This window comes from Panthera pardus, unplaced genomic scaffold (assembly GCF_024362965.1).
Source record: "Panthera pardus isolate Hobbes unplaced genomic scaffold, ASM2436296v1 HiC_scaffold_11, whole genome shotgun sequence".
In the NCBI taxonomy this organism is placed as follows: Eukaryota; Metazoa; Chordata; class Mammalia; order Carnivora; family Felidae; genus Panthera; species Panthera pardus.
Genome location: NW_026526666.1, coordinates 98,631,577 through 98,643,054, shown reverse-complemented (window position 1 = coordinate 98,643,054; position 11,478 = coordinate 98,631,577). Strand labels below are relative to the sequence as shown.

General features: G+C 57.9%; 1 protein-coding gene across 1 annotated transcript; it reads right to left on the bottom strand.

The window, feature by feature from the left end:
• Nucleotides 1-3,381: 3,381 nt before the first annotated feature.
• Nucleotides 3,382-7,412, bottom strand: SRM (spermidine synthase). Its single transcript, XM_019461369.2, has 8 exons — nt 7,139-7,412; nt 6,436-6,556; nt 5,848-5,940; nt 4,870-5,023; nt 4,242-4,325; nt 4,004-4,149; nt 3,797-3,919; nt 3,382-3,690 (listed from the first exon to the last, which is right to left on the bottom strand). The coding sequence occupies exons 1-8, from the start codon at nt 7,303-7,305 to the stop codon at nt 3,670-3,672; spliced, it is 909 nt and encodes a 302-aa protein (XP_019316914.1). The 5' UTR covers nt 7,306-7,412; the 3' UTR covers nt 3,382-3,669.
• Between the last annotated feature and the right edge of the window lie 4,066 nt (nt 7,413-11,478).

Here is an 11,478-nt window from a genome sequence, read left to right as displayed (position 1 = left end):
AAGCATCCGACTTTGGCTCAGGTCACGATCTCACGGTTCATGAGTTCAAGCCCCTCATTGGGCTCTGTGTTGACAGCTGGGAGCCTGGAGCCTGCTTGAGATTCTGTGTCTCCCTTTCTCTCCTCCCCTCCCCCACTCACACTCTATGTGTGTCTCTCTCTCTCAAAAATAAATACACGTTAACAAAAAAACCCTACTTTTTCAGTAGTTATTGTTTCTTAAAAGAGTGCTATGTACTTTCCGGTATAAATCATAATGAACAAATGCATATTAGGTATGTTACTATTTCCTGTTACTGAACATTCCATTGAACATAATCATGAATGAACTACAAATTATAATGGGGCAGTTACTAGGGTCTCATAGCAAAAAACTGGTTAGCATTCTGTCCAGACCCTCATGAAGTATATTGAGTCCAAAGATCTTAAAAAGAGCTTTCAAGATTTGGTAAAAAGTTCGGGGCTGAACTGGCGATGAATTTATTAAAAATTAAGACAATGTGAGGGGCGCCTGGGTGGCTCAGTCTGTTAAGCGTCAACTCTTGATTTCAGCTCAGGTCACGGTCTCACAATTTGTGAGTTCAAGCCCCGCACAGGGCTCTTCACGGACAGCGTGGAGCCTGCATGGGATTCTCTCTCTCCCTCTCCCTTTGCCCCTCCCCTGCTAATGTGAGAGCACACACACACACTCTCTCTCTCAAAATAAACTTGAAAGAAATTTAAGCAGATGTGAAACACCCCCAGGGGAAGTGAGGTGTGCAGATGAACTTGGTCTCCTGTCCCAGCCGAGAGTGACGTTTATAGAGCTGTACTGGCACCCGTGCTGAATGTGGCCCGACCAAGATGATCGTTTAGTTGTTGAGAGTGTGGCTGGGTCAGGGAAGGGAAGAACGAAATCCTCAGCTTCCCTAGTGGAAAGTCAACAGATTATGACTGAAGCTGCCACGCAGAGAGGCAGTAACTCAGGATGCTCCAGACACGAAGGCAAAGACCAGAAGCCTCGGCTGGAAGAGGTACACGCGGCTGCCTCTGCGAGAAGTGCAGTGGCCGAGGAGGCCCGCTATTTTCCTTCCAAATGGTCCACCTACTGGAATCCTTACACCGGAGCAGGGCTAGTTTTGCTAAATAAGTAAACTTCAAAGCTACGGGGTGCCTGGCCAGCTCAGTCAATAGAGCACGTGACTCTTGATCTCAGGGTCATGAGTTCAAGCCCCGTGTTGGGCATAGAGCTTAAAAAAAACAAAAAACCCAAAACTCAAACAAACAAAAACAAACCAAAAACAACAAACCAAAAAACAAAACCCCAAAACGTCTTTATCCGCCATGCCACAGAGGGGGCCTGTTTGTGGCCCTCTCCGGCATTTCTGGGGCCTCGAGGCTCAGGCCACGTCTGCACCGAATGCCCCCCTTCTGCTTTGGTCCATTAGTCTGTGTCTACATCACACCCACCTCGATGTGCCCAGTGCTAGTCCCTAACTAACGTGCACCCCTTCAAGGAGGCTTTATTAAAAGTTGGGTAAGTGGAGGGATTTACGCTGCGGACAACTTCAACGTCCAGGTGAGGCATTCTTGTTTCCCGATGGCCTCCCTCTTTCTACACCTTGGGGCCTCCTCTCCTCTTTCTCTGTCCGGATAGGCAATCCTGATTCTCACCTACTCAGCAAGCACTGCGTCACCTACACCCCTTAATGAAGCCCGTCATGGGTAAGGGCTATGAATGCTCCCATTTTACAGGCAGGGTAAGCAAGTCAGGAGCGGAGTGGCTCAAAGCCACAGAGCCAGCAGGAGGCAGGGTTGAGATTCAGGTCCGAGTCCAGAGCCCCTGCCAGCAGCATCCCTCGGGTTAACCTTGGGACAGACCTTCCTGGAGTCTGGTAAGATGGGCTGGGGCAGGAGGCGCCCTGAGAGCAGAGGCCCGGTGATGTCCCTGCTGGGGCCCGAGGGTGCTTGGGCTGAGCTGCAGAGGCACGTGGGGCAGGCAGAGTGGAGTGGCTCTCAGAAGGCCAGGTGCCTGGTACCCCCCACCGTGTGCTGACTCGATGTGTGGCCCTGGGCAGCATCCGCCTCTCCTGGGCTCAGTACCTTACCGGCAGCTGTGAAGGTTTAAGGAACGAAGACCTGTGTTGGGTCAGGGCTTTGTAATTGGCCACCGTATCTTCTTTTAACTGACACTCTGCCTTGCAGCCCAGACTTGTTGTGACGCCACCCGGCCTCCCTGGGAGTGGGGAGACCTGGGGGAACAACGCCCATCCCCAAGCCTGGGTTTCTGGCAAAGTTAGCGATCAGGGGTCAGAAGGTGGTCCGGGTCCAGTGAGGGTGTGGGGTTGGGGTGCGTGGAGCCCAGAGCAGGGAAGTGATCTGCCTGCGGCCGCTCAAGGAATTATCTGTGCAGCTGGAGGCTTGCTCCCCAACCCCGTGATGACTGCAGTTCCAAGCCCCTGAAACTGTCGGGTCTGGGGTAGCTGCCCAGGGCAGGTGCAGGTCAGGGGGGTGTTCTGGCATCCTTCCTCCCTGCTGGAGCCACTCCCTTGTCACCGCCCTGCCAAGTCCCCTTCCAGGTCAACTCGTCCTCTGGCAGTGCCTCTGTCGAGGGCGGAGAAGGCGGTTGGTGAGGTCGGCTTTTCCAAGGAGCAGGGCTCTTTCCTGTAGACCCTGAGATGGGGGTGGGCTGGAGGCGTCCCCCCTGAACCTGCACCGTGTTGTGGCTTCTCTCGTACCAGCAGAGCCTCAGTGCAGGTCATCGGGAAGGGTAAGGTGCCTGGGGCAGAGGATGGAGGTTCAGCACCTTGGAGAGGGGACAGTCCTGCGCCCACAGTCCTGGTATAGCCACCCACACCTGTTTTCTCAAGCTCTCTCAACGCTCGGGGGAACTTCTGGGAATTGACCACAGCACACTCACGGGTTGGCAGGCAGGATCGGAACCTAAGTCTGAATCCTGAGCCACGTTAGGGCACCTGATGTGCTTACACAGGCCCAAGTAACCGGACCCCAAGCGTGCCCCAGCCAGCTGCCTGGAATCATCTCCAGCATCTTCACCCCGATCCCCAGGATGGCACCTGACAAGCCTGTGAGTGACCCAAATTCTTCTGAGACGACAAAGCCTCCGAGCGGCCCCGCCGTGATCTTGTCAGCCCCACAGCCCCGGCCCCAGGGGTCTGTCACCTCTGTCCTTGTGGGGTTTGGTGAAGGAATGACTAAGGCAGTGTCTCAGGACAGATGCGGGCCCAGTTTGATAACTGCTGTGTCCCCCGGTGCCTGAGGTCGAGGGCCAGACACCTAGAGGCCCGACACTGGGGCCGGCTTGGAGCCTGCTACACAGGAGTGTCCAACCGTGGCTGAGGTGGCGCCCGCCTGGGCCCACTCAAGATCGGGGGACACACGATTCAGACTTTGTTATAAATACACGTGTTTGGTGAGTGAGGGTGACAGAAGGCGGAGAAGGTGCCGTACACAGCTGCCATAGGCTTGGAGGCTGAACGCCACATTGAGAGAGACAGACAGTCCGCCCAGCGGGGCAGGCTGGGCAGCATTCCGGGGCCTGTAACACTTGCTTGGTGGGCGCGCCGGTGGGGCAGGGTCGGGGGGGTCCTGTCCAGGGCTTGTCACACCCGGGCGCCCCGGAGGCTCCCTGGCCTGAGATCCTGGGCAGCACGGGCGGCGGTACCTGGGCTCAGCTCACATCATTCAGGGCCTGGGGGGACAGAAGGCCTCGTCAGGGGAGTGCTGGGTCACGCGGGGGCTCAGGCGGACCCTCGGGAGGCCCCGGGCCCCCCTGCCCGCTCCTGCCAGCGGCTCACCTTGCGGGCAAACTCGGGCAGGACGAAGGCTGCCTGGTGCACGTCGGAGTTGTAGTATTTCAGCTGCATCTGTTCAACCTGCTTCCGTGTCAGCTGCTGCACGGGCTTCCGGAAGTCGGTGCCCTGGGGGCGGGGGACGGGGGCGTCAGGGAAGCGCCTTCGTGCCCACCTGCCCCCCTCCTAGCCCCAGGAGGGAGCGCAGCTCACCGGATTTTTGCTGCACAGCATGAAGCCTATCTGGCCGCTGGGGTAGGTGGGGATACTGCAGTAAGCGTAGGCCACCACAGGGAAGAGCGACTTGCAGAACTGTCGCATCTCCTTGATGAGGTCCAGGTGCAGCCACTGGCACTCACCTGGGGAGAGAGCAGGGCAGTATCAGCGCCGGCAGGCAGGGCCCCCCGACACTGGAGGACCCCCGGCCCGCCCCCGACGCCGGCCTGCTCACCCTGGCAGCAGAGGACGCCATCATCCTTGAGAGCCGTTTTCATGAGCTGGTAATAGGATTCCTTGAAGAGACTCTCCGCAGGGCCTGCAGTGGTGGGGACAAGGGACAATGGCTGAGACCTCCTGAGCCTGGCTCTGGCAAGTACCACCACTGCCCCTTTACACGTTCACAGCTGCCAAGGGGGCAGGGCCGGGATTTCAGCCCAGGTCTGTGGATTCAGAAACCAACCACAAAGAGAGTGCTTTTCAGGAGCGCAAGGATCCATTGTCCACCTGAGGAGGGCTCCATGTTTTCGTCCCATTCCTGGGCAGGGAGGTGGGGGGGTTCTCATTGCCATTTTGTTGGGGGACTCTCCACCCTGGGCCCTGGGTTGAGACTAGATCCCTGCCCTGATGCTGGCCTATTAAGACCAGAGAAGAGGCTGAAGAAGAAACTTAGGCCTCAGTGGGCCAAGACCAGAGCCCCACCCTCCTCTAGGAAATCAACCTGTGAACTTTGGGCAACAGCGTGGTCTGCCTCTGCCGAGCCAGGGCTGGGTTGGGGAGGTAGCAACCAAGACAGGAAAGACGCGGGACCCCGCCTCTGGACGGTGGCTGCCAGGGGGGCCCAAGGCCCATCCCTCGCTTACCCATGGGGTCTGAGGAGTCAGTGATGATGACATCGAAGGCATCCTGGTTCTGTTTCATGAACTCAAAACCGTCACCCACGTGTAGGGTCAACTTGGAACTGGAGTAGCCCACGGCCATGCCCGGCAGGAACTTCTTAGAGACCCGAATGACGTCCTGAGGAGGGAGGAGGGACCGGGCTCTGCCGTGGGGGTTGGAGGCCCTCCAGCAGTCCCTCTAATCGCCCGGTCACTTGGGCAAGCCATTCATTTTGTGGAAACCCGGCTTCCACATCTGTAAGATGGGGGGCACTCTGGTACCTCCCTCTCAGTCATGGCAGGATGGCTCCTCTCTGCTCCCCGGCTCACATCCCACTGTCCCTGTTCTCTGTCCCCAGACCAAACTGTCCCTTCTGAGTGACTTTCTTGCTATCTCAGAGGGAGGCGAGTCCAACCTCTTCCAGGAGGACCTTCCCCTGCCTCCACGTGGCCAACTGTTTTCCATCCAAGCCTCAGCTGAAATCTACCTCCTCGGGAGGCCTGCGCTGACCAGCCTTCACCCGTGAACTCTGAGCCTGCCTTTTCCTTTCACCCCCGGCTCCCACCGCGCCTTCACCAGATCACCCTCTTAAGTCTCTTCCTCCCTGGAAGACCGACTCCAAGGGGGTGGGGACTGGACGGGTCCATTCACCACTGTGCCCCAGCATCTAGGACGATGGCTGCTGCGTACTAGATGCTCATTAAAAACAAGCTGAGCGTAAAGGGTAAACGCACGCACGAGTAGTTGGAACGCTCCTGGATCTTGACTTGAAAACCAGCTTAGTCTTACTAAGAGCCAGCATTGAGGCATACTTATTACGTGCAAGGCCCTTTACTACCCAGATCTTCTACTGAATCCTCCCAACGAAGAAAGAGGCTGAGCAAGGTTAAGCAACTTGCCCAAGGGAACACAGCCAAGTCCCAGGGCGGAGCTGGGACTTGACCCCAGAGCCCAACACTCACCTCATCAATCTCACACTGGACCACGGACTCCACGGAGGAGTGCTTCAACACCTCCCGCAGGACACCCCCGTCCCCACCCCCGATGATCAGCACCTAGGAGCGGGAGGAACAGTCAGAAGCAGGGCATCAACTGAGCATCAGCCTCACCAAACAGGCTCCAGCAGGACTCAGCGGCCTGGGCCCGCACGGGGCAGATACACTCACGCAAAACCATCTGAACAGGGTAGGTTTCTCAACCCCGCTGATGCACAGACCTTATTATTTCATCTGCTACTCTCAGCAACGCTGTCCTGCCTCAGGAACCTGGCACGAGGCGTCCCCTTTTCCTGGAAACTCCTCCCAGGGCTGCTGCGTCTTAAGCTTCGGGCCTCAGTGAGAAGGGTTTGCTCCTCAGAGGCTGTGTCAGCCCCCACCCTGTGAAGTGGGCCCGCCGCCACCCCCCACCCAACTTACTCCCTTTGTGCTTGCTAACACTTTCTGACAACCATTTAGGAAGCAGCTGGGCCGAGCATGGGCACATCCATGTTCTGCGGGACACTGAGCAGTGGGCTTCCTGTGTGGGGGCTGAACCTTCCGGAGCCGGGGTACCTTGCGTGGGTTGGGGTGGCTGCAGAGGGGCAGGTTGGCTATCATCTCCTGGTAGGAGAACTCGTCCCTCTCTGTGCACTGGATGACGCCGTCCAACACCAGAACGTTGCCGTAGCTCTTACTGAAGGCAGGAGTGACAGTTAGGGACCTGGGTCCCCTGCAGTGGGGGCGATGTGCCCCCACTCGCCCTGGGTGAGAAGGATCTCCCCCGACCTGCCAAGGGGTCCCAGGGGGAAGTACTGGGGATGACACGTGGCAAAGCTGGGCAGGCAGGCCCGCCGGCTGGGGGGTGGGGGTGGACTCAGGGTCCCGGCTCTGACGTGTCCGGGACTGACACGTGGAGCGCGGCGCGTGGGGTCGGCGCAGACTCCGACTCCCTCCCCGCGGAAGAGGACCGCCCCAAACGGCGGCCCCCGGCCCAGGGAGACGGGGAGCAGGGTGGGGAGGGCATCGCGGCAGGGGACGGGCCTAGTTCTTCAGAACTTCTGACAGTTTTGCATGGGGAGGGGCGGGGGGAGAGACGGCCGGGGGCGGGGGGCGAAGTAAAGGGCGCAAGGCAGGGGTCGGGCAGGAAGAAGGGTGGTCGGGACGGAGATTCGGGTAGGAGGAATCCCGGCTGGCTTCGGAGCAGCGGGCAGCGGGCGGTCTGGGCTGAGGGCCGCCGCAGGCGCTCGGTGGCGCGGGGCCGGGTGGGCGGTGGTACCTGCGGAAGACAAGGATATCCTGGTACCGCGAGCGCTGGTGGTGTAGCAGCTGCTCCACCTGCAGCGACAGGGCCTGGCCTGGCCACAGGCTGCACGTCTCGCGGAACCAGCCCTCGCGGATGTCAGCGGGGCCGAAGGCGGTGGGGCCGTCGGGGCCGGGCTCCATGGCGGGCGGGCGGGCGGGCTGCGCGGGGCGCGGGCCCGGGACTGCAGGCCGCGCGAGCCGCAGCACAACGGGACCAGCTCCGCCCGCCGCCCGTGAGGCAACCTAACCCTGCCGGCGGGGCGGGGCCTGCCGGCAGGGGTGTAACCCAAACTCGCCAATGGCGGCGCGGGTACGGGAGTGCGGCGGCCCGGAGGCACCGCCCCCACCGGCGGTCAGAGCGCGCTCATTGGCTGTCGGTCCTCAGCGCGGTGTCAGTGGCTGGACGGGCTGTCCGTCCGCGGCAGCAGGGTAGTGCGGCCCGCTCCGAGGGGCCACGTGGGGACGGGCCCGGGCGGACGGGCCCAGGCAGCGGGGAGGGTTCCGGCTCTGGGCGAGCCGGGCCGGCGGCGGGGGTCGGGTCCGCGTCCGTCCCCGGGCCCCGCGCTGGCCGGGCGGTGCAGGCCCCCGGGCCCCGCCCCTTTCCCGGGGTCCGGGAGGCGCCGGGGGCCGCAGGGAGGGAGCGAGGGGGCGCCCCGGCGCGGGAGGGGAGACCGGAGCGGGCGTCTCGGGCCGGGCGCGGACCCTCCGAGCGCTGGGACGAGCGGACCGCCCGCCTGAGCCTTCGGTCTGCAGAAGCGGGAGCGGGCGGCTACACTGCAAGGCGCAGAGTTACGTTGTTGCGCCAGGGCGGACGAGGAGAGCGTAGCTCTCGCCGTGTCCCCAAATTTGGCTCCTTGTTGGACGGAAAGTGTGGCTTGTCGCCAGGCGCACTGTTGTTTTTTTTTTTTTTCCTTGAAAAGGACCGACTTAGCTCCCTGACTTAAGCGAGATCTAGCCATTTTCTCTCAGATTCTCCTCCGACCCATGAGCCGTGTGGCTGGCTGCTGGATAAGGAGTCTTTTTCGAAACGAGTTTCTAAATTTACGAGCAATGTCCCGGAAGAGGCCAACCCACGTATATTCGGCACCAAATAAGACTGGCACGCGAGTTTTTTTTAATTTGTCTTTTTATTTTTTCAAACAAACTGGGCTTTGCTCTTTGAAGGGGTGGGCGGGAACGTGCTGTTTTTAGGAAAATGTCAAGGAACTTATCTGAATCGCATTAAGCATGCTAATTACCAAATATTACATGCTAATTGCTCTACACGCATAGTTCTTTGCACGCCAAGGAAGGGAGCTGAAGCTGGTGTAAAACTACCGGTGGCATGAGAGGGATGTCTTTTGACTGACGTTTTGCGGCCTCCCCTCGGAGGTGGGAAGCATGTTCTCTGTAACCTCAGATGAGTAACAGGCTGGTGTTTACCAGCTGGTGCAAGCCTCAAGCCTTACGGCAACAACAACGTATCTTGGTTGGCTTTAAGCTCCTTTCACAGGGAAGGTGAGCCAAGACAATAAAAGAATTGCTAGGAGACGTCTCATACAAAGCCGTTTCAGGACACGAGGTCATTCAGTAGAGGGTCGCACAGCAGGTAAGATTCGGTCAACCCCTCTGTCCAGTTACTACAGGCTTGCCTGCGTTCAGTCCTGTACCGGGGTCATGGCATTTGCATCACAGCCTGTACAACCTCCGTCAAGACATTTGCACCTCTGAGCTCTGATCGCTTGTTTACTTCTGTGTCCCGAGGCAGACTGGAAGCTCCATGAGACTAGAGCTGGCAGCACTGGGTAACAGGCTGAGTTGATGCTGGCGGCCTGGGCCCTAGTCCAGGCCCCTCGTAGTCAGCTGTCGCGGCTTTCTTCCAGGGACTGCACAGCTGAGACCAGACAGGGGCCCTGGCATTCCTGGGGCACTGCAAGGTCAGGGGATGGGGGGAGTGGAAGATCAAGTCCATCCCATGCCCCCTGTGAGCTGAACAAAGCTGCTCCCAGCATGTGCATCCTCACAAGAGAAGGAACATAAACGACATCTTATCGCCTCCGGTAGAGGAAGTGAAACCACGGTCTCCGCCTCAACACCAACAGGGAATGGGATCTCTGGGATGGTGTGTATAAGCAGTAGCTCAAACCTTCCAAGTTCAAAGAAGACAAAGGCCCTGAATAAAATACAGGCAGAAAAGTCCCTAGATGTACAGGACCATGATCCATCCCATAAATGCCACTCGACTTCAGATCACGAGGAGGAAACACAGTGGTTCTGCCAGAAGTGGCCATATTGTGGAGCCCAGTTATTCAAAGCAGGTAGGGAAGACCAGGATGGAGGCAACCAAGGTACAGCACGAAATGTTTCCCCGAATTCAGACCAACGTGCATTTAAGGTTCCGTTGTCACGCGTCACTGTCTAGCGGGTCAACTATCCCAACCTGTTAAAGTGTAGATAATATATAAAAAGGGGGAGAGGGGAGAGGACAGAGGTGGGCGACTGGCCACTGTCCAAGGTGGAGCTTCAGGGGGACCGCCGTGGGAAAGGTATGTGTGTCTGTCACCGGAGACTTTTAGCAGCTGGCACCTGAGGCACGTTTTAGGCACTGTGTTCGGCCAGGCTGACAGCTGTGGCCATGAGTGGGAATGAATTTGGCCACCGCACGGTATTACTTGGTGAAGATGTTTATGGCAAGCTGACCAAAGTGCCACAAAGAGCAGCACGCCTCCTTGAGTGAAGAGCCCTCCTCATAGAGCCTCTCTCCGCCGCCAGCCCGCTGACCCTGCAACCTCACTCCTCCAGAGCCCAGGCGCGGTCCTCCGTGGTTCCAAATCACCGAGCCTTTCCTCCGCAGGCTTACCCATCCTCCTACGGCCTTGGGGATCCACGTGCTGTCCCCATGGCTTGACACATCAGTGAATGGAAATACAGCTGTTCTCCAAACATCCCCAAGGTTCAGGTCTCCATCCCGTGGCTCAGGAGTCCTGGACTTGTGGTTTCAGGGCCCGGCCAAGTTTCAAAAACCCATCTGGGGACTGACGTTCAGGTTTTGCCAGCTCTTTCTTTTGCAAGGAATGACATTTAGAAAGACCTCAACTAGTACTACTGTTCACGGTCCCCATCTTTTTAGAAAACAAACGCACCGAAAACCATTGCCACAAAGACAAAACTAATAAAGATAATTTCCAAGTGAAGGGCAAGGAATCGTTTTAGCCACGGAAGAAGCTGACACACGGTCTTTGTTGTTCTCGTTTCCCCCTTGGCCTGCGTGCGGGAAGCCCACTGCGGCCCGCTAAGCGAGGCCTGGGGCCCACCACCCCGCTTACCATGGCGGTCCTCAGACTTAGGCCACTGTGACAATCACCCGGAGAGTTTGCCGAGCCCGGCTCCCGAGGCCGCAGCTCCAGCCTGGTTGGCAGCTGTGGGGTGGAGCCTGGGTTTCTTTGTATTACAAGGTTCTCTGGACTTTCTCCCTTCCTCTTCCAGGCCCGACCCAAATGTGCCTTTCACGAAGTCTCCTCGGGCCATCCTCAGTAGAAAATGATTGCTCACTCTTACAAATTCCCATCTGTCCATTTTTTAGTCGCAGGGATTCTGAGATTTGGGGGGAGACTGCTTATTGTGCCTCACTGTCCATTCTCTCCAAACTGCATCAGAATCCTGGACTTTTACGGGCACGTGGGCACGGAAATGACTTTCCCAGTAGCCCTTGCCGTGGCATGTGACTATAGGCCGGCCAACGGGAAGTGGAAACGGGCAACTTCCACGTAAAGAGAGGTGGGTGTGCATCTCCCACTCCTTCCACCTGAATGGAATGCAGATGTGATGGATGGAGCCATGGCAGGTCCCCGTAACCCATGCGGTGGAAGCCCTACGTTCCTGTTGAGAATGGCAGCGCCATACTTAAGTGCCAGAGGGAGGACTGCAAAGTTGTCCCACTAGCTCTGGACTAACTAGGACTGAGGAGAGAGGAAAAAAACATCTGCTTTGCTAAGCCACCGACAGTTTGGCTTTTCTGTTGGTTGCGACCGCTCCAGTCCTGACTAGGCCAGACATCAGCCCATTTTGGGCCTGGGCTGTTCTTCGCTGTTCTGCCTGACTGGCTGCTCCCTGGCAGTGCGCCTGCTTTGGCTTCACGGCCCCTCCGGGGGTCGCACACAGCCAGCCCTCTCGATGATCTCTTGGGAAAAATTTCTATGAACATACGTTCTTTGTTTAAGTAGTTGTGAAAACAAAAATGATGGTATATTTTGTGCCTTCTTGGCTTAATATCCCATCTCGATATTAAAATCAAATGGAATTCTGAAGAAGTTCAATGCTCCATTATTAAGAAGA